The 23,258-nt window shown below is 37.0% G+C and overlaps 2 protein-coding genes across 3 annotated transcripts; one reads left to right on the top strand and one right to left on the bottom strand.

The window, feature by feature from the left end:
* Nucleotides 1–8,372: 8,372 nt before the first annotated feature.
* Nucleotides 8,373–11,245, bottom strand: LOC141629046 (uncharacterized). Its single transcript, XM_074442118.1, has 3 exons — nucleotides 11,134–11,245; nucleotides 9,916–10,461; nucleotides 8,373–9,832 (listed from the first exon to the last, which is right to left on the bottom strand). Exons 1-3 carry the CDS (start codon nucleotides 11,243–11,245, stop codon nucleotides 8,373–8,375), a joined length of 2,118 nt encoding a protein of 705 aa, XP_074298219.1.
* Nucleotides 11,246–12,050: 805 nt separating this feature from the next.
* LOC141626369 (large ribosomal subunit protein eL29z-like) lies at nucleotides 12,051–14,788 on the top strand. Of its 2 annotated transcripts, none has more exons than XM_074440225.1 (3): nucleotides 12,051–12,172; nucleotides 12,286–12,403; nucleotides 14,494–14,788. In XM_074440225.1, exons 2-3 carry the CDS (start codon nucleotides 12,302–12,304, stop codon nucleotides 14,572–14,574), a joined length of 183 nt encoding a protein of 60 aa, XP_074296326.1. In that variant the 5' UTR covers nucleotides 12,051–12,172; nucleotides 12,286–12,301; the 3' UTR covers nucleotides 14,575–14,788. The 2 variants fall into 2 exon arrangements, with proteins under 2 accessions (XP_074296326.1, XP_074296327.1); XM_074440226.1 differs by having other exon boundaries at nucleotides 12,054–12,172; nucleotides 12,290–12,403.
* Nucleotides 14,789–23,258: the final 8,470 nt, after the last annotated feature.

The following is a 23,258-nucleotide window of genomic DNA, read 5'->3' as shown; positions in this document are numbered from 1 at the left end:
CTTTCCCTTGCATATTTAAATTCCGCATTGCATTATTTATATTGCATTTTGCATGTTTAAATTCCTTACATCCTTTACTTCTTGCATAATAAATTAAATCATTTGCATTTTCATTAATGTTTTGGCATATTAGAATGGTTTAATGTGTGTTTTAGTGTTAGGATATCAACTCAAAGGCATATGTGAAGAAAGAAAGGAAGAATAATGGGTAAAAGAATTAGCTAAAGTGAAGAATTAAGCAACAAAAAATCGACATCCAGCAGCAAAGTCGCACGGTGCGACTTTTCTGAAGCCCAAACTCGCACCGTGCGAATTTCTGGGATTATGCGGATTTCAGCCAATTTTCGCACGATTCTTTCACTTATTCTTCCCCAATTCATTCAACATTCAACCTCTCTCTTCCTCACTAACCCTAAACCCCTAAATCACCCATCAAAATCCTTCTCAAATCACACAAATCAATCAATTTACCTTCAAGTTTCATCAACTTTCATCTCCCAACATCGATTTGGGTAAGGTAAATTGCAAAAAATCCGAGGAATCATCATCAATTGCGAGCTAGGGTTTGGACGAATTGAAGAAGTTGAAGATTTGGGTTTGCAAATTGGTTTTAAGGGACGGATTTGAGCTATTTGGGTTATCATTCTTCACAAAACAACCCAAGCAAGGATCAAAGGGAGGTATAACACCTTATTCTTCTCCTTGTCAATTCTAGCTACTAAAATTCGAATTTGTGTTCTACCAATTCGAAATTTAGTTGTGTTTTTGGTGTTGTTATCGTCCTTAAAACAACCTTTTAATTTGTGAGGTGTTCTTTTCTAGCAAATAGCTAATTAGCACAACAAATTTTGTAGTGCATATTAGGTGTTTGATCAATTGCCTCACCCAAAATTTTGTTCAAAAATTGTATTTTTCTGAGATTCTACTTGTTCTATAATGGGAAAAGGAAAAGAAACTGCGGCTTCCTCCTCGAAAGGATCCAAGGGAGCCGTGGATCATGATGAAAGTGAGTATTCGGGAAAGGAGGGCCTCCGAGACAAGGCCCTCTCAAATTGGAGGAAGTTTGCCTCGGTGTCTACCGTGGCACAAACAAAATTCCTTGATGAAAACCTTCTTATCGAGTTGGGAATGCTTCCCATAACTCGTATGCTTTTAGAAAAGGTCGGACTTGAGGCCTATATTCATGTTGCCGCACCCACCCGAAGGGGTGTCACCTATGAGTTTTTGTCATCGTTGGAAAAAGTAAAATTGGGAGGGACAAGGTCCCGGAATCAAATTCGGGCATGCCGCCTCACCCATACATTGACATATGATGAGGTTCGTGAGGCCTTACATATCACCAAGGCCCCCGTGAAGGAACAACTTGATAAAGCATTGATGAGTACTTTTTGGAACGATATGACGGGTGACTTACGCCACGGGAACTCAAAGAACACCACCATACCCAACCCGGTCCTACGCCTCCTTAGCCGTCACATCAACACAAATTTCTTGGTCATGACCGAACCCACCAAAATGCAATACCATCAAATACAAATTCTTTGGTCAATGACCCCGGAAGGGAGGGGAGTGCCGGATTGGGTGGAATTGTTTATAAGTGGGTGCCTTGAACTTCAAAAGAACCCCAAGGGAACCATTTATATCGGGGGCATGATCGATTTGATCATGCAAAAGACGGGTGTGTCATTCCCACCCAATGCTTACCCTCTTGATGGTAGTGGTCTCATAGACTACCATTACTTGAAGCACTCAAAAGTGATTGAGGTGGTTGACAAAGTAGCCCCCTTAGTCATTTGGTGCATGGGTGGGCAATATTCCAAGCATTATATGTATTTACCCCGTTCCTCCGACTCACCACCTTTGGGTTGGGGGAGTGCGAAAGATTTCTACATGCCCCCCGATGATGATTTTGTGTACCTTTGGGTTGATAGAGCCCAAGTAGTTGAGCCGAAAGAGGATGAGGGAGGAGAGCAACCGCAAGTGGGGGGGGGCTCTAACTTTTGGTGACATGCCTCATAGTGATGCACCATTTGATGAACCCATGCCTAATGCCCCCTATGATGAGCCACATTTCACTCCTCCCCATATGCAACAACAACAACAACAACAACCACAATATCCTTTTCCGGGCCATCAATTCGACTACCCGGGTTTTCAATCATGGCAAACCAACATTACCAACCGAGTTTCAAGCATTGAATCTACCCTCTCCCAAATGCAATTAACGGAGAATGCTCGGTGGGGAATCACCGAAAACCGCTACCACCATTATCAAGAAGATTTGGATGAGTTGCGTTATACTTCAAATGCAACTTTTGATATGGTGGCCGCGATGAACGCTCAATTCATGCAACAATTCCCCACCCAATACCAAGGGTATAGTGCGACTCGGGTTGCGGAAACAAGAGCCGAAAGGGCTAGGATGAGAAGTAGAAGAGAAGCAAGAAGAAGAGGAGGACCTCCCGACTTTGGAGGTGCCTCAAGCTCACACTCTTGAGTGAGTTTAGGGTGTTCACCTCACACTTTGGGGACAAAGTGAAGATCAATGTGTGGGGTGGGCATGAGTTGGTATCATGTATATTTTGTGATATATTTCAATTCCATGCATTGTATTTCAATTCAAAAAAAAAAAAAAAAAAACAGAAAAACGAAAAGAAAAAGAAAGAAAAGAAAACCCGGCTAGGATGAAAACCCGAAAGGGCATCCTATGCAAAAATGGGAAAGTGGCCGAGGTCGGAGTGAAAACCCGAAAGGGCGCTCCGGGCAAAATGAAGAAAAGAGTGCGATAACTTAAAACCCAAACGTTCCAAAGGGGCATATGAAGGTTGTTTTTGTTTGGTCCTCGGGTGCGATTGGGATTTGAAAATACCCCGAGTAGCCATCCAAAAAGCAATAAAAGGCCTTTCCCGCTAACCTCTCCAACATTTGATCCATGAAGGGAAGCAGGAAATGATCTTTTCGGGTCACGACATTGAGCCTACGGTAGTCGATACATACCCTCCACCCATTTTGAACTCGAGTGGGGGTCAAAACACCTTCATCATTCTCGACTACCGTTAGCCCGGATTTCTTTGGGACAACTTGGGTTGGACTAACCCATTGACTATCGGATATAGGATAGATCATACCTACATGAAGGAGCTTGAGTACCTCTTTCTTCACAACATCCATCATTGGAGGATTCAAACGTCTTTGTGGTTGTCGGACGGGCTTTGCTTCATCTTCAAGAAGAATTCGGTGCATGCATAAGGTGGGACTAATGCCTTTGATGTCGGCCATTGTCCACCCAATTGCTTCCTTGTGTTGCTTAAGAACCCGGATGAGAGCCTCTTCTTGCTCCTTAGTAAGCTTGCTTGAAATAATCACCGGTAAAGTTTCTTCATTTCTTAGAAATGCATACTTCAAGTGGCTTGGTAAGGGCTTCAATTCAACAGTAGGAGGCTTGACAATAGAGGGAACAGGTTCAATTTTGAATTATAATAACAAAGACTCGTTGAAATGAGTGGGAGCATTCTCTTAACCGTTAAGAAAAGGACGAGGTTCTAAGAAGTAAAATTAGAATGGAATTGATACAAGGTAATGGTAAAAGTTAAGTTATTGAGAATAACGATACTAAACCTATCAATCCCGACCGATAAAGTTTCCATTGTCTTAATTGTTGGACGCTAGAAAGGAAACTACCCCAAATTATTGAAGAATCAACAAGTTAGTTGTGGGACATCTAATGGGACCTTCTTCTTTAAATGTTTATTTGATTGACATAAATTTTGCTAATACTACTTCGTCAATATTAGAAACCGGTGGTGGTTTTTATCATTGTATTCGATACATAGGATGATTAGAATATGACGACTAGCAACAATGATGTTGAGAGATAGAGTCATTGTGTACTAAATCTAGTTTTTGGGTTTAAAGTTGTACTTAATTGTGACTATTAAGTGCATAAACTCTAAATAGGAATATAAACTTGTTAAGATACAAAAGAGGGTTCACTTTTGTGACCCTATACACCATGATTTGATGTATGGCTAGCCCATTATCAAGGTGATTATATTCTAAACCAAACTAGAATGACATATCATGTAGATGATGCAAAACTCAAATTGGTAACCCAAGATTAAACCTTAAATTCTGGAATGATGAACGCAAAGAGTTATCGAGTACTCTTGGAACCATTAGATTGTTAATCTTATGGTATATGCGTATCTTGTATTCAAAGCAAGATGTCTCGTGCTTTTTGGTTGAAAAGGAGATCAAGGTTGTAAATCATTAATCCAGAATAGGTTGATCATTTTCTTTTACCAACGATTTAAGTTGACACTAATGTGTTCACTTAATAAGGTAAATAGAGAAATCTTTGAAGAAGTTCAAAGAGTTCCAGGAATCACGATTTAGTCGTGATGGGATTATCAAAGTGAAGACTTTGATATAAGCCAAAGGAAATGTGATACAGTATCACAAATTAATCTCTCTTAGCATGCATTATGGGATAATGTGTGGTTGGATAAAGAAATCAAACGCTATTCGATATGGTTTGGACTTCAATCAAGTTATTTTGAGTTACTTGATCCTTTTGGGGATTTTATCATTTTGTCTAAATTATTTTTCCACTAAATCTAAAACGAATCATATGAGATATGAAATGGTAGGGTACCATGTTTGTAAGTTTTCAAAAGAAACAAATGCTCATTTTTCCTTACAATAATCACGAGTACAATAGGATTGTGGCTCGTAAAGCTGTCTTTCTAGAATACAAGTTTATCTCTAGAAGACAGAGTGGGAGAAAATTTTCAAGAGCCACAAGGAATGTTATGTCGCAAGAGCCACAAAGAATGTTATGTCGCAAGAAACTGGTCTTTCTTGGCTACATGAGACGTTTTGTGTAAGACATTGTTTCTTCAAAACCTAGGAGGTTAAAGTCATCACTTGTTGAAGATGATGAATTAGTGTTACTTTTAGAAAGTAAAGAGCTTACAACTTACAAAGAAATTATTTGATTCAAGTTACTTCTGGAAAGTAATGAATATATGACTTACATGAGAGTGTTTAAGTCACAACTCAATACAAGGCTTAGAGCCATGAGAATCCGAAATAAATTCCAAGTGAATTGTTAGATATCAAAGCTTGATTGGTGGCAAAGGGTTTTGCACTAGTTGAAATGCTTAAGTCTATTTGGATCTTCTTAGGGATTGTGTTTCATTATGATGATATACATATGAATCTAAAACCCACTTCTTCAATTAGAATGAATGTATTCAATACATATCTTGAGTTTTGTAGATTCTTGCAATCCCAAGATAATGTGAAACTTAAGAGAAGGTCTTAAGTAGGACATCAATGAGTTGAAATCAATGTTTTGATCATGTTATAAGACTTTTCTCGATAAGTCGAGAAGTTGTGTTTATACATGGAGTTTAGTGGGAGTTACGGAAATTTTAATTAGTCTTATATGTGGATGACATATTGATCATTGAGAATGATATAAGACTTTTGGAGTAATATAATACATCTTTAATATCCGGTTTTATGGAGATAAATCCACGTGATATTAGTGTCAAATAAGAAGTCTTATGTTGATAAGATTCACGACTAATTCAATCGACTTGAACATATTTGATTGATTCCATTTGCTTCCGTTGTCGGATCAATTAAAAAGTAATGATGTATAACACTTCATATACTTTGAGTATGATGAATTGTTTCAAATCGAATTTAAGTAATAGTTACCAAATAGCCATATTGATTATTCTTAAGTGCTTGAAGAAGCATTAAAAATGCAAAGTTAAGTGTTTTTACAATTCACAAATTTGTGTAAGGGCTTACACTAATGACTGTTGAGATTGTATAAGGTTTCGGACAAAAACCGTATTCGAAACACCTAAGATGGTTAAGGAACCATTGTGGCTATGTTATTTAAGAAGTGGATTTGCTAGAATTGTTCTAGGCAATAAAGAACAATGAGAGATGCTTACAACGGAAATTGAGTACACTTGCAATCATGAGATGTGCAAGAGGATGGATCTCGCACACTGTGAAAACAGTGGGAGCTATTCTAAGGCTAGAGAGCTTATGTCTAGATTGGATCTAGACACGTACTCAGAAAGTTTTGTAATGCAAATGTATACATTACAAAGGAAAACGAGTATGTAGTAAGGTTGAGTAAGGTACAAGAAGTTGATAAAACCTACTAACCAAAGCCTTCTCATAGGCTTAACATGATGAGTAATGTCATATGTCATTCCAATTGCATTGAGATGAACAACTACATATAAGATGAAAATTGATTATAAAAATATGAAGTAGTAATTAGGTATTGACTATTCATATGAGATAATCACATTTGTCGTTCGAGTTTTTAAATCTAAAAACTCATTTTATACTTTATTACATCCAAACGGGTTGTAGAGACAATATTGAACCCCGTTAAAGTGAACTCGGATTAACATGGTATTTGCCCATAGTCACTTGTATGAGGTGACGTCTCGAAGTGACTAGAGTGTGATGCAATTGATGGCAAGTTCAAGTGCCATAGAGTCATGTGAGATGACTAGTCGATCACATAGGCGATCGTTGGGAACACTACGTCGGGCGTGTGACCGCTTATAGAGTTCTGGCAAATTTATAAAGCCTGGTCGTGGCGAGAGCTACTATAGTATTCTAATGAGTCGATTCTTTTGACTAAAGATTATTCGCCCAAGGTGGCACGGTTTCAGATTAACTTTGATTTATGTTTCTACGACCTTCGTAAATGGGGTCAAATGGGCATATTTTGGGTTATGATGGTTGTGGCTAGTCGAAGGGAATAGTGCGATAGGAATTGTCCACCCCCTTGTCAGGGTTAAAACAATATCTCAGGGCCACTCGAGGAGTAATGAACTGGAAATGCGTGGCCACGCTCGGAAGGTATCTATGGTAGATAATTCCGGTCAAATCAGTTATTCTCCAGATCGAGTAAACCACTCTCGATATGATCACTTGCAAGTACGACCTGAAAGACACCTTGCATTGAGTGGGAGATAGTAATTGGACAAGAGAATTGGTGACGCACACTTGTCGAGGACAAGTGGGAGATTGTTGGAGTGTCCCCGACAATAATGCGATCACAATTGTCGATCATGATGATCACATGTTTAAATCTCATTTTTTAAGAACACGTAAGGGATGATTCATTATATAGTCAACTGATCAACATTAATCGGTAACGATTGGCTTGCTAGAGTTTGACGTTACTGTCGTTGGACGGTGGTGGTCAGTTGATCCCTTAAGGTCACACCTAAAGGATGATGCCCTAATCTATAAAGTTGATTAATTGTATGACGATGCAAGTTGATCAATTCCTTAAAATTGAACAATTCCATTAGTGAGAGAGAATATTGATATCTTATTGTTATGGATTAAATAAGATTTATTTTAGTAATAAAAATGCTTTGTAACTAAAATTGCTTATTGTTTGAGAAACGATAGAGATAAGAATGAATAGTTAATTATAATAACAAGATGTTTTGAATTATAATTAAATGACCCATTTTATTTATGTGATCAAGTATCACTAGTCAATTTGTTAAATGTAATTTAATTAATTTATAAAATGATATTTATGTGATAAATGTGCATTAAAATTAATTAATAACATACTACATACTACATGTGACATATTGTGTGACAAATGACAAATTGACAAAATAAAATGGTAGTCCATTTTATGAATATGGACCGAAATAAAGAGGGTTTAGTGGATGGTGGTAGTTTATTTTAATAAGCTAAAATAACATCATAATGACACTACTTACCTAGCCTTACATGCCTAAGGTTTAGATAAGAACAAAAGTAAAAAGGGAAGGACCATATATTGGTCCTCTACCTCCCATAACCGTGACCCTCCTCCACCTTTTAGAGGATTATTTTTCCTCTATTTATTCTCTTTATGCTTGTCCATTCAAAAGACATGCAAAGTTTTCTTCTCTCACATATTCATCTTTTTCTTCATCAAAACATGAGATTTTTGATTCAAATTGTTCATAAAAGATTACTAATATTATTAGTGTAATATATGAGTGTTAGTAATCAATTTTAAGGTAAACTACTAAACAAATATCTAGCACATATTATTTAGTAGAGATAAGGGATAATCTTGGGTGCAATCAAGAGGAGTGGATTCTATACTTGAAGTCTTTGGAGGATCATCCTATTACTCATCATAGCTCAAGAACAAGTGAAGGTAGGAGACCTTACTTGTGCCCATAAACCGAAATATTCAATGTAAGGAACCGGTTTTTATCTACACTTATTTATATGTTTTGCATGCATAAGATCCTTAAGTTTTTATGACTAAAAATTTAAACTAAAATATGTGATATTTAAAATATGATTTCCTACAGTTCCATGTCTAACACGTGAAAATCAGAAGGAAATATAAGATTATCAACCAAAACAAGCACATCCTCAACAATCCCTTTCCGGTAGACATTCGATCTATCAGCTAACTGGATAACAACACTAGTAGCATGTAAAAGACCAAGTTCCATAGATTCATATAAGGAGTAAGGCATCACATTAATAGAAGCTCCTAAATCTAGCATGGCCTTTTGAATCTTGATGTTTCCAATGGTGCAAGGAATAGTGAACATGCCTGGATCACTACATTTAGGAGGCAATTTTCTTTGAAAAATAGCGGACACATGTTCACTAACCTTCACTTTCTTCACCCCTTTCAATTTATTATTCCTTTTAATAGTACACAACTCCTTTAAGAATTTTGCATATTTAGGAATACCATTCAAAAGATTAAGAAGAGGGATGTTTAGCTCACATTTTTGAAATACCTCATAAATGTTCTTGTCATGCTCAAAGTGGTGAGTCCCCTTAAGTGCATCAGGAAAGGGTACCTCCGGTTCCATCTCCGGTATAGAAGAGGGGATTTGCTCCTTCTCCTTAAAAATAGAAGCTTCTTCACCTTCCTTGATCACTATCTCTTCCTCAACCTCATGAATCACCGGTTCCTTGTCTTTTCTTTTCACTTTCTCAGCCTCCACTAGTTGTCTCCCATTTCTCAAAGAGATTGCACTAACATTCTTTGGATTCACCACCGTTTGAGATGGTAGTACATTAGAATCTTTAGCCTCTAACCTATTAATAGTGGTCGCCATTTGCCCCAGCTGAGTCTCAATATTTTGAATACTAGCCTTGTTCTCTTTTTGATTTTGAATCACTATTGCTTGGAGGGTAGCTTGACTAGTAACTAGAGCACGAATCATGTCTTCAGTCGACATTTGACCACTAGGAGGAGGATGATTAGGAGGCATATTTTGAACCGGTGGTCGAGGTATGAACTGGGTCTTAGGTTGACCGGATTGGCTTCCTTGTCCAAACTGTTGGGTGTTTTGAGAATTACCCCACCGAAAATTTGGATGTGCTTTCCACCCGGGATTGAAGGTGTTAGAGTAGGGATTCCACTTCTTTTGAGGTGTGCTCTCCCACACTTCATTCACCTCTTCTTGAGAACCTTCTTGCATGAGTGGACAATGCTCACTAGGATGTCCATCGGAACATATTTCACAAGCCATAGCCATCCTTTGCCCTGACATCATATCCTTGAAAAGACTAGTTAAGGTATCAACTTTCTCTTCAAGATGGGAAGAAGATGACGAAGAACCCACCGAATTTAATCCACGCTTTGTGTATTTTTTAGAAAAATCTCGGGAGCTCTTAGCCAACTCACCAATGATTGTCCAAGCCTCAGGTGGACTTTTGTTCACAATATTTTTACCACATGCTGCAAACACAATACGAGCATCTTCCATGCAAAGACCTCCACAAAAGTACATGACAAGGTCTTGAGCGGTGTATCCATGGTATGGACATGTAGCACATAACTTCTTGAAGCTAAGCGTTCCAAGTACTCATACATAGTCTCACAATCCTTCTGCTTAGTATTACTAATTTTCTTCTTCAGTTGAGAGGCTCGGGATGCAGGAAAGTATTTTTCTAAGAACGCCTTTTTCATCTTCACCCATGTATCAATACTTGCAGGTGGCAAGTAATATAACCAATCTCGTGCAGAATCCTTAAGAGAAAATGGAAAGGCTCTCAATTTAAGTTGTTCATCAGTAACTGTAGCCGGCTTCATGCTTGAGCAAACAATATGGAAATCCGACAAATGCTTATTGGGGTCCTCTCTACTTAGACCGTTGAAAGTGGGCAATAGATGAATCAACCCCGACTTCAACTCAAAAGTTCCATTCTCACCCAACGGAGCGTAAGTAATACAGAGAGGTTGTTGGGTGAGATCGGGTGCAGTAAGTTCCTTAATAGTACCAGCCATGATAAAAGACTTATCAGACTCTTCAGAAATTTCCGAATTGTCAGAATCGAAATGTAGATCGTCAAACTCGCTGCCTTTAGGAATAGCCACTATTGCACCTCGTTTGTTCTTTCGTAACCTGAAAAGAGTCTGCTCAATCACTGGATCGAAAGGCTCGAGGTTAAGATTAGAAATACGAGTATTATGCATAAACCTGCACTAAAATACAAAAATAATTAATGCCAATTCCCCGGCAACGGCGCCAAAATTTGACAGGCTAAAGTCATATGCCTCAAATTAACAATTTATATCACTTAAATCCAAATACTAAACAGTAGTAAAGCGGAAATAAGGGTCGAACCCAAGGGAATCAGATTAACAATTTATGCAAACTATAATGTAGGAAAAGTCGATCTCTAATGTAACTAAAGATCGTAGTAACACAAAAGGGGGGATTTGAGTTGATCCTAGTCTTCCATTACAACCGTTCATTATCACACCTCTCCCTTTATTATTTCTTCCATTCATCCAAAAATGATGTCATATTCATCTTCACACAATCCCTACAATCACTCCCAACCAAATCTCCTTCAAACGAATCTCTCACACTGACCCATCACATAAACTGATCCGTAGCTTGCCGCATAAAACCGCTTCCACTACCACATGTACTCGATTCCGGACCTCTCACACTGACCCATAATCAATTCCACTCCCTCAATCTCCGTGCTCGATATCTTCGAAAATCCTACTGCTTCATACACCCAGATATCTTACCCATTATCGCCACTTTCTCCAACGACGCCGCCATCTAAAACCCACTACTGTACTACCTCTCACGATGTCATCCTCCTTAACCTCTTCATCTCCTCCAAACACCCTCTGATTACTCCTTCGTTGCCGCCAGTCTGCAGCCTCTTTCTCCAACCTGACATTCGGCTCCATGCGTGACTTGGTCTACTACCTTGTTGATATCGTTGCTGCTTTTGATTCGCCGTCGCAGTCGACTAAGAATCTTGTTAAGGCACTTTTTGGGATTTTTTGTGTCAGCTTTTGAGGAGGGTTTGAAAGTTTGGATGTATGGCTAAGATGGGCTTGGGAAATTTTGCTTTATACCATCCTGTATACACAAAATCAATGCATTTTGGAGAGGATTAATAAGGTTTTGGTGTTTTGAACAAGAAAGAGAAGATTAATTAATGATGTTACAGAAAGCAGATAAGAATATTACAAGAAAGAGACTAGTTAAAAGAGAAATAAACCGGCTCAACAGGTAACCCTTCCCCCTGTTATAATACAAGCGAATGAATGTAATAGTCGGGTATATTGGTAGTTAAAACTTAGTTCGGAGTATTTTGAGAAGCAACTCTATAGTTCGGAGTATTCTCGTTAAATAATCCTAAAATTAATTACTAAGCTAATTTAAACAAAACAAGAACAAAAACAAAAGATTTGGACAGCGGTTGGTGGCGTGGTGGCGGCGGCGTGAGAGTGTTGGCGGCGTGAGATGGTGGTGAAAGGTTTGGATGTTGAGTATTTTGGGTATTTACAATTAGAGAGGAAATGGAAGTGTTGGTGAGATGTTTGGGGGGCATTATCGTCTTTTATAATGAAAACGTCGACGATAGTTACTAAAACGTCGTCGATGTTTACAAATCGGGTTAAAGAGTAGCATTGTGATGGACTGATGGTGTAGAAAGTAGCAAGCCCAACTTAAGAAGAGTACCCGCCCATAGCGAAATCCAACCCCTAAAAATTGAAGCCATAGACAAAATTAGGGTATGGCAACAACAAAAACAACCAGCATCCTCATAATTTCATCTCCTACACACTTGTTTCATCCCATACTACTCTTTCCTCTACAGCCTACAGGTACTACTACTTTCCATCTTCATCTTCTTCCTATCTTATGTTATCTTATTTGTAATTTGTGTTTTATTTACAGTATAGTGTGATTATAATATTATTGTGTATAATTTTGTAAGACAGAGATAGTGACAAATGGCAAAGTCGAAGAATCACACAGCACACAATCAGTCTTACAAGGCTCACAAGAATGGCATTAAGAAGCCCCGTAAACACCGTCATCATTCCACCAAAGGGGTATTTTATTTCACTAATTTTAAACCTCATTTCATGTTGATTCTGTGCTTTAATCGTTAGAAAATGATTTTGTTAGTTTTTTGATTAGTGGGTAAGATGTTAAATATGTGCTGATTGCTGAAAATTATATTCTTGTTGTGTAGCTTATTGGTTCTGATGTTGAAGGTCTTCTTTAATTGTTAAGAAATGGTACTCTCGAATATTCGCGAAGGCGATCCGTGTTGTTGTAGAGCAAATATTAGTGTTTTTTCAGTACTCTACAATACATTAACTCCTAAGAGCGACTGAGAGCCATGGTAAGTGAATTTGTTAAAAAGTGATCAAAATCGGAACCAAAGATAAATCAAAAGCAAAATTGAGAATTTAGTTATTATGGATATGAAATGGTTCTTCAAAGAGAAAATGTGTAAATGGGAAATTCGTAGGGGTTATGTAAATGTTGTATTAGTTATTGCAAACTTGGTTTGTCTGTTTGGTAATTGTAAAGAATTGCTAGAGTCTATCATGTCACTTTTCAGGCTATTGGTGCTAATCTAGCTCAGCCTAATATTCTTTACTAGTCATGCCTAACCAGAAAATCAAAGGAAATTTAAAGTTGAAGGTTGTGTGATTGCCTCTCCTGTTGTATGAATGCGGTCTGTTATAACGGATTTAAGAAAGATAAATACGTGTAAAAGACAACAGATTTACGTGGTTCACTAACAATTTGTTAGCTACGTCCACCGGCAGAAGGGAAGAATATTATTGATCTTGAGGATTACAGATTTCAGAGTATACTCGTTAGAGTATTCAGATTTCAGACGACTCAGATTTTTGACAGATGTCTGAATGAATAAAATAGACGACTTATGAGAGTTTATATAGTACTCTAATAACAGATATTTTCCTTAACAGAATTAGGAAACCCTAACAATTTCCTAAACAGACAAGGAAACTAAATAATAGTTTCCTAAACAGATAAGGAAACTAAATCAGATGCGGAATTCAGAACAGATTCAAGGCATATTCTAACACGGTCTATGTGCAAGTCTTTCACATGAATTTTGAATTTCTACAAGATGGAGGGATTGGCTAGTTATTTCCCCGTTTAGTAGTCAAAAATTCATACGAGTTTCTACATTGTGAACTAAACAATTTTGTAGAGTTCACGTGAATTTCAATGAAGTAATCTCATGTGAATTGAGATTTCATGATAATTTCCTGTATTTATATCAATGAATGATCCACTTGGGATAATTACAAATTACAATTATAGAAGTTCCTTTTCTAGTCCTCCCATTGCCTCATCATCTAACTTCATAGTTATAAAGGCATATTGAAAACCTACACTTATCCATGGGAAAACGAAAAAAATACACTTGCACTGAGAGTATGGTATTTTTTCTAGACCCATATGACAAGCTGACACGTGGAAGTTAACGTCGGTTCCATATCGAATCTATTTCAAAGATTTCATTTTAATTTGACATTCAAATTAAAACATATGGGATTAGCATTGGGAGATCATAAGACCACAGGGCTTATACCTAATAGCATGGTGCTCTTTGTGTGGCGCGTGTAGGGCAAGCGTTTGTATGTTACACGTGCCTCACACAGGGCTCTGTGGCTTTAGCAGCACTGCAGCAGCCTTGATAAGGTTTAGTCCCCAACTAAGCTCACATGGGTGTAGGTTCCACTTGTTTTAACTTGAATTTCAAATTTATATGAACTTAACATTTAAAGAATCAACCCACTATTACATGTGTATATGTTGTTAGGGTTTTAAAAAAGCTACTAAACTCCCAAGTGTCGGAGCAGTTTTTCGGAGGGGTGTTGGTTTTCTAGACATGGTTTTTAAGTTAATAATGTGGCAAGAATAGAGCTGATAAGGAGATTGTACCATCTATTATCATCAACAACAATTACACCAGATTAAATAATTTTGGTTTTTGATGTAGGCCGTGTGTTTAAACTGTCAGTAAATCTTTTTTCCGTACTTGCGTTGAAATTTATGTGTTCAGCTAATGGTGATGTATTTGTTGTTTAGTGTGTTGTGGTTTGTTAAGGTTTTCTATTTATTAATTTGGTGTAATTGTTGATTATTATAATAGATGGACCCAAAGTTCTTGAGGAACCAGAGGTACGCCAGGAAGCACAACAAGAAGGTTGATGAGGGTTCTGCTGAGGAATAAGTCCGATTATCGCTATTTAGTAGAAACAATTTCGTTTTATGTTAATGAATTACTCGGTATGTTATTAGAGAGTTGAGAACTAATGTTTTTTGTTTGTGGGAGTATGTTTTCTTATGAATGCCTGAATGGTTGACACTTGAGATTCTAGACTTTGTATGACAGACAAATGGATGCTGCTTAGTGTTTTATCCCAGTTAATTTCAGTGTTACTTAACTTTTTGATTCTTCTGAGATTAGTTCAGGCATTAGTTTAGGTGTTGTGTCATAGTTATGGGCTATGGGTACTAGAGGATCATTTACAGTACTCTAAGTTTCAGCTCTTCTTGATTGGATTGCATCAGAATAGTTGCGTCCCGTTCATCTTGTTGCAGCTTCTTACGATAGCTTATTGGCCATTTTGCCCTTCTTCAGTTCAAAATGTGTAATTTGTTGCATATGCATTCATTCTCATCTAGTGTGCCATTAAAAAGATTTTAATAATTATTGAAGAACTTGTAACAAGGGCAGTTACAACTTAGGATTTTAGAAATGGGTGTGCACTGTGCAAAAAATTGTGATCCAAGGTCTACGCTCAGAGACTCGGTGGTGGTGATGGTGTGATGTGAGGCTGGGGGTTGTGATTCTTGACTTCACGTGTAGACTGTAGAGTAGTTTACTATGGAGTAGACTCCATGGGATTAAGACGGCAAGAGCCTCTTATGTTACTTCTAGAACATTCAAAAAATGAACTTGCAGGAAATTAAACCGAAGTCCTCTTGTTTAATGGGAATAGCTTTCACTCGAGTCAAAACCAAGAACACGGGACGCATTTGGGAGCCTGTATACCCTGGCTGGTCCGCTCCTGAATAGTGGTTGCTAGTAGAGGAGGGGAGTATATGCTTTCATGAAGGGGTATTTGATTGCGCTTTTATCCTACTAAGGATAAGGAAGTCGGCAACTTTGTCTAATGTTCGACATTTCTGTGAATTTTTCTAAACCTATCGAGGTTGGTTGACCATGACTTTTACTGTTCTCCTAGTTTGCGAGAATGAATAAGCAAATTCTCAAGGACGACGTTGCTGGTTTTGTTTCAAGGGATTATCGGAGTTTTTCCATTGTGACAGGTAGGTTAGCTTTAACCCAAAGCATTTAGTCTGCTGTAGCTGTTGGGGAAGTGGAAGTAAAGAGCAAAAGAAGACGCTACACTAATACTTGAAAAAAATCCGAATTTCGAGAATATGTCGACTAATACTGCATAATGCATTATTAGGTTAAGTTAGTAGTATTTACTACCAAAACTGTTTACAGTGGGGGAGCATTTTCCTATAACAAATTTGTTGACAAATACTACCTCCATTCAACTTCACTCCGCATATTTCATTTTTGTACACTATTCACGAGTGAGTATTCAATTTTAATTTTCTCTCGATACATATATGAAAATATATTCATATGAGATCTTGTTTGATTCGTTTTTACGAATGTATTAAAAATATCTAACTTTTATAATTTTTGCAAATACGTAGCTAACGTTATTTAGCGCGTAAAACACGCGTTGACAAACGTGAAAAAGGAAAGTGGTAGAGTAGAGTTGAATGGAGGAAGTACAAGGAAGACTTGACCGAAAGGAGCACAGTATGTGGAAAGCATTATATACTAGATTTTGTGCCCGTGCGTTGCACGGGTTTCAAATTTGTCCCTTTTCTAATTGTTTAGATCTTTTAATATCATTTTGAATGATACTTAAAAGTTGTATTTCAATTACTCAAATAAGGTACTCCGTATAAATCTTCCTATCTTATTAATTTGAACACCTTTCAATAAAGTTTCTTTCTTTACAAAAATTTATCTTATTAATTTTTATATAAGATTAAGAAGTACGTTTATGTAAGGACTCTGGGAATAAGAATTACAATTTGTTAGAATAAGAGGATAATTACAAATTATTTTAAAGTTTTATTTATCCTTTTAAGTTTTCACTTTTCAAATTTATAGATAAATTTTCTAATGGAATATAATTTAGTAATTTGTAAATTAAGTTAGTTATCTGTACGTAAAACACCATATAGTTATAGTAAATGAAACTTTCATTAAATGCTTTGCTTATCACATAAATTTGATCCTCTAACCCGATTAATGGAACTCGAAATGACTATTAATTTGAAGTAGAAATCTGTCCTAGTGGTTCTGATATGTCAAAGATAATTTTTTGTAGATATAAATATAAACCATAAATATTATGTAAAATATTAATGATGGGACTGAGGGAATTTATATACACAATTTTATTCTATATTTTGTATCTAAGAGATTAGCTATTAGGTCAAGAGAGTTTTATAGAGTAGGAATTCAAGTAAAAATCTTTTTTCATATAAACCTTATTAGTCTAAACTTGCTTATACTAATATTTTGTATGTTATAATATGTGAGATTATTCAAGTAATACAGTACTAAATTGCTTGGTATTTGTGTTTGTGGTTAGTGTTCACCAATTAGGCTATTACTGCTATAGTGCTATTAGCGTCTTTGAAGAAATTATAACTCTACCATGATAAGTGATAACTACCAATATACCATGCATGCATCCTCCAAAAGAGACTTTGGCCCTGAACAATTCCTCCCAAGTTGAGTAGAAGAATGATGGACGAAGGACAACCGCGACGAAGGGAACAAAGTTGCAAAATTTAATATTTTTTACTTTTATTAAATTTCTAGACTTTTTTTTAATAATATAATTTTTAAGATTGCAAATGTTAAAATTTTATTGTCTTGTTCGAAACATGAATTAAACTCGAGCGATATATTCCCTTCATTCCAATTATTTATTTAGCCTTTGATTAATATTAGAAAAGTAAACAAATAAATTAAATGGAGGAAGTGTTTAATTAATATGGGTATACTTATATAAATAGTTGGGAGGCAACCTATTATTACCTTTTTAATGTATGAATACATATGCGCAGTATGTGAAGATGAGATACATGTACATACGGTCATCGGTAGTTCCTACATCATCAAAGAAAAACAAAAAAATCATGATAGTCAGATTCACAAAAAAATTAAGTAATAAACAATAAAAATAACAAATACACAATAATAAACAGAATAGTGTTCGACAAATGCATAGCTACATCAAATAGTGATGTACAAAGTTGAGAAAGAAAAAGAAAAAAAAGTCAAGATGATAAACATAGAAGACATTAGTTATATTAGCTATGAGAATACACATCTTTTGATGGTATATATAGCCATATAAGTTTATGATTTTCCACTGATACATAAATTATAAAACTCTATTAGATAGAATTTGCACAAATATTGGGGATAACTAACTATACATAAATATTGGGATAATTATACATAATATTATTTTAAATAAAATATTACACTAATTGTGTTCAAGGAAAATTGTAGGTTGAAGGCCAATCGATCACTATGCTCGTCTCTTAATTTACTACCATATTAATATCTTAGTAGCGTCCTATTTTTGAGGGCACTAAGAGTATCCGTATTAAAAAAATAATTAACTTTTGATTATTCAATATCCATTTTGAAACCTATTAGTAGGTATCTGAAAATAATGGTGGACTATCCAATATCCATCCTACAACATAACTACAAAGTATATATTTTTAAGACAAGAAACAATCTAAATTAAAGTAGTTGGACAAAATGGATCCCACACTACAACTCCAAGTTCTCGCAATTTCATCCCTTTTTCTTTTATCCTCAATTTTCGGGATTTTCAATAATTTCTCCAAAACCCTAATTTTTCCCTACCCATTTATTAATTTGATTCTTTTGTTTGCTTTTATTGAGGAATTCTTGTTGTTTCATCTTCAATTTAAGGATGTTGATGGTGTTGAGATACTTGGTTTGTGCAAATTGCAAATATGAATTCCATCTTTTGATGAATATATAGCCATATAAGCTTATGATTTTCCACTGGTACATAACTTATAAAACTCTATTATATAGAATTTGCACAAAATATTAGATAGAATTTGCACAAATATTGGGGATAACTAACTATACAACAACAACAACAACAACATCAGAGCCTTAATCCCAAAATGATTTGGGGTCGGCTGACATGAATCATCCTTTCAAACCGTCCATGGGTGAACGCACGCCTCAAAATGCGAATAAAAAAAGGGAAGATGAAAAACAAAAAGGAAGAACGAAAATGTAATGGAAAGTCAAGGTAAACTTAGGGAAATAAGATTGGGTCCGACGACCTTGTGATTCCCATTTACCATCTTTTGGCACCAGAATGGCCATCTTTTGGCACCAGAATGGCCAATTTACATCTCTACCCCCAACATGGCAATAATTGAATTTAAACTCGGGCACACTTACGGTTTTATTTTCATTTTTTGTTTGACGGTAGCGGGCTATGCCCACGTTGTTTACGAGTCATACAGAGCGTCTGGGTCGTATTTCCTGCTCACCTATCAAGGTTCGATTTCAAAAATTTTAAAATTCCAAAAAAAAAACTTTTTGCAAATTATGGATAGATGATCCAAATAATGGAATCTTTTCGGGTCGATGACCCAGTCTCTCAAATGATCCAATTTTAAGATCGATGAACCAAATGTGCTTATGTGATGATTATTGCTAGTACGTTTTTGTGTTTCAAGTGCAGCATTATATGCTTCAACTGGGGGCTCTAAAGTCTTCGACTTTAGAGCCATTGCAAACTGGGGGCTCTGAAGCCGTTGGCTTCAGAGACCATTATCAAGATGAAAAGGATGACATCCACTCAGAATTCAACTCAATACAGGAGTATGAAATGGAAGAATTCCGTAGCTGAAAGCAAATGATGAAAGCGGCGGCAACCTCCTTGGAAATTCCCGTCCCATTTGGGCACCTGCCAGCAGATGATAAGCTTTGGACAAGTGTCAACAGATGATGAATTTCGGACAAGTGTCAGCAGATGATAAACTTTGGGCATGTGTCAGCAGTGGCCGAACTACGACGCATGTTTGATTCCGTCAGAAACATATACGTAGGCACCTAAGGATAAGGCTCAACCCACCATATATGCAATTTTATGGGTCGACGACCAACGATGATAATTTGGCGCAACAGAAGCAAGAGTTAATCCCCAACGAAGTTTCAGATATGATCTCTTCTTATGGTCAAGTAGCTTATATACGCAAGTCTAATGGACTATAAACGACCCGCAGAATCCTCAGGTCGAGAGGGACCTGGGGTATACTTTGACTTTCGCCTTGTCCAAGCCTCAGTCAAAGTGGGGGCTCTGTAGATACATGTATCCGTCGATATTGGAATTTATAGAAAATCCGACAAACACCCGATAATGATAGGACGACATGTATTATTTAGTTGTCATTGTCATTATTTGGAACTCGTTTTACGGCGTAGAATGGGCGTAGTCGATGAAGTATTTTATTAATTTAAATGATATTTCAATTAATGTTTTTTAAAGTGAATTCATTTTTTTGTTTTAATTTGAATTTATTTTCTTAAATTTATTTTATGGAAAATAAAATAGATATTTGATTTGAAAAATCATTCTTATGTTATTTAATTTGAAAAATCAATTTATATCGTTTATAAACCGTATTTGAAGAACTCGATTTTTTTTTACGACGGCTTTATACGCGATCTTGAGCTCGTTTTCAACTTGATTTGGGCACGCTTTTCGAAGCAAACTCGAACCAAATCCTGGCCCATAATCCAACCCATCACTCACCCTCATAACCAGGCCCTAACCCCACGCAAACCCGCGTCCGTACCTCCTTATTTTCGAGCCCAAAACAGCCCACACAACCAGTCCATACCCTTTCCCGTGTTCAGCATTACCAATCCCCAAAACCGCTCCAAACGCCACTTAAACCCGTGCCCATTAACCCTAATCCATTCCCTAGTATCCTACCCATATTACCCTAGCTTAACCACCAAGACACACCCCTCCTAAACCCTACACGAGCTCACGAAAGCTGCTGGACAGCAGCAGCGAAACAGAGTAGCCCGACTGCTTGTTGCTCTCTTTTACCCTACTTTAACTCCCTATAAATACCCCCCCTCTGCCATACTTTCATTCCTCGAAGTTCTCCATACATACTACCGTCACTAACCAGCACTAATCTCCACAAGCAAACCCTAATTACCTCTCAAAACTCTCGACAAAACCGAGACAACCAAACTGAGAAACAGTTGGTGTCTCTCTCGAAATACCATTCGTTTCCCCTGCAAATCTGCATTAAAATTCGAGTTTCTTGTTCCTAATTAACCATATAACATCCATATACATCTTAGACAAGGATTCACGAGCCAAATTGACATTGAGAGTACACGAATCCCCTCGAAAAACAGAGTGTCATACACTTTGTTTTCGCGGCTTTTCCTGTCTGTCTAGTTCTGTTTGTGCTCGTTTTTCGTGCCCAAAAACTCAGAAAGAGCGTGGTTTGTTTTAAGATCTTTGTTCTCCTCTCTTTCTAGTTTTCAAAACATCTTTTAAATCTAATTTTCACCAAGAAACGAGTGAGAAATTGCAGTTTGAAAGTTGCTGTCCAGATTTACCAAAAACGTGTTGTTGCTTTGTTCCTTCGTCGACGACGGCCTCTCGAGATAAAATCTACGATCGATTACGACCCAAGACGGTGTCAACGATACATGTAGGTTGAGGGTGCATCAAATCCTCCTCTTCTCCCTTTTATTTCGTTCTTTTATGTTTGTTTTCTTATAGTTTGTTTTGTATATTGCTTATCGTTATGCATCGTTTGATATCGTTAACTATGAAACTAGTTTAGTCCGAGTACGAGTTAAAGTACCACCATGAACACCCGCGTCGACTTGAGTTGGGAAAGAAATCCGCCAGATCGGTCGGTCGTATCCTCCTTCTCATTTACATATCCTCGTATTCAAGGTAGGGCATTAATAAAACGAGTTTTAACTTTGTTCCTCGCTTTTGACCCCTCGCTTGTTTCGCTCAATTCGGCCTGCCCTAGGACCCTTTGCATGTTAGTTCGACCTCTGATTGTTAACATATGACTCAATTAGACGACATTAAATCGATTTAATAACCTAATTAGACATGTTAGGGTGCTTCGACACAAGCTTTAAAATCGGTTAACAATTCTATAACCTAATTGAATACATCTCCCTTTTCACATGATTTCTCGCTAGTATAAGAGTGCGTGATTAGCACCTTCTTATTAACACTCGACGAGTTAATTTAACTGGCGAACTTGACCTAATTCGACCCTTTAGGCCGTGTAGAGCACTCGGTTTAGGCGAAACCTTCTGACCTCTTTTATCATCGATTTCTAATGTATATCCTGTATCGCTTTGCAAATCTATCTAACCTAATGAATCTAACCCAAGGATTAGTGTAGGTTAGGATGTGTAGGTCGTGTTTGGCCGTGTATTTTGTAGTCCTTTTCTCGTTCATTTTATCTTTATCTCGTTGTTTCGTATCTTGTAATTACTTTTTGTTTATCGAGTCGTGTTGTGTAATTTGTTCGTAATTAGTTTTCCTTTATCGAGTCAAATGATTTCTAGAAAACCTTAGTCTTGTTTGGTTAGATGGTTGTGCTCCAATTCATGTAAGAGCGTAGTAAATCGCATGTTGTTTAAAGCGGCGTGGCCCGATTTATGCTAATGCATGCTTTGGTGTGTGACCTAATGTCTAATTCGATGAGATTAAGCGAAAGCACGCATTACGAGGAGTGACCCAAGGCCGTGACTTATGTAAACCGTGGGCCACCCCTTGTGCACGTTTTCCTATGCCGAATTGGCCATGTAGGTTGTCGTGTATGGTGTCGTATATAGCAATTGTATTTAGTTCGAGTTGTATCTTTAATTTCTTGTTGTGTCGGCATGAAATGCCTGGGTTGTAATAGGGTAGATCTCAACTGCTCCCCCATTCCCATCAAGCCTTGTTTGTTTCGTTTATGTGTTGTTAGATCAATCAACCCATATGCTAAATTACAACTTTGATAAAGTTAGTTTAGTTGCATCTAAATCGACATAGAAACCTCACATGTTAGGGTTTTAAAACGATGTTTGCATATCATAATATCGTAGTAGCTACGACCTTGTTTGAAATCCAATACTTGACTTAGTAGAGGCCGTCATCGACGGGCGGGGTTAGGTGTCCTTATGGGCTTCCTAACACGTACCCTCACCCCTTACTCAAGATCTATGGTTTGTGGATCCGTCTAAATACTATTGGATTACGAGAGTCATTCAAATCGAGTGATATAGGGTACAAGTCTTTATCTTTAATCACTCGTAGTCGATTGACTTTATGCTTTTCGATGAAAGGTGTAAAGTTGACTTGAACGGATCCAAGTTCCCATAAAACTTGGTGGCGACTCTAATTTGTCTTAATTCGATTCGAAGGAACCTCGAGTCGATAATGCCCCCTGTGGATCCCGCGGACGCAGTTCCCGCGGGCGTTGTCCACAGTTTTCTGGAGATACCCGTATCCGTCGATATTGGAATTTATAGAAAACCCGACAAACACCCGATGATGATAGGACGACATGTATTATTTAGTTGTCATTGTAATTATTTGGAACTCGTTTTACGGCGTAGAATGGGCGTAGTCGATGAAGTATTTTATTAATTTAAATGATATTTCAATTAATGTTTTTTAAAGTGAATTCATTTTTTTGTTTTAATTTGAATTTAATTTCTTAAATTTATTTTATGGAAAATAAAATAGATATTTT

The sequence above is a fragment of the Silene latifolia genome, chromosome Y, assembly GCF_048544455.1.
Source record: "Silene latifolia isolate original U9 population chromosome Y, ASM4854445v1, whole genome shotgun sequence".
NCBI classification, from domain to species: Eukaryota; Viridiplantae; Streptophyta; class Magnoliopsida; order Caryophyllales; family Caryophyllaceae; genus Silene; species Silene latifolia.
The sequence above is the reverse complement of the archived record's forward strand: the minus strand, read 5'-3'. Positions and strand labels throughout refer to the sequence as shown.

Coding starts and splice junctions, on each gene's coding strand:
- LOC141626369 (XM_074440225.1), top strand. CDS start 12,302: ATGGCAAAGTCGAAGAATCACACAGCACACAATCAGTCTTACAAGGCT. Junction 12,404..14,493: donor GTCATCATTCCACCAAAGGG/GTATTTTATTTC, acceptor TTATTATAATAG/ATGGACCCAAAGTTCTTGAG.
- LOC141629046 (XM_074442118.1), bottom strand. CDS start 11,245: ATGGAGCCGAATGTCAGGTTGGAGAAAGAGGCTGCAGACTGGCGGCAA. Junction 10,462..11,133: donor GGAGGATGACATCGTGAGAG/GTAGTACAGTAG, acceptor CTTTCGATCCAG/TGATTGAGCAGACTCTTTTC. Junction 9,833..9,915: donor TAATACTAAGCAGAAGGATT/GTGAGACTATGT, acceptor ACACCGCTCAAG/ACCTTGTCATGTACTTTTGT.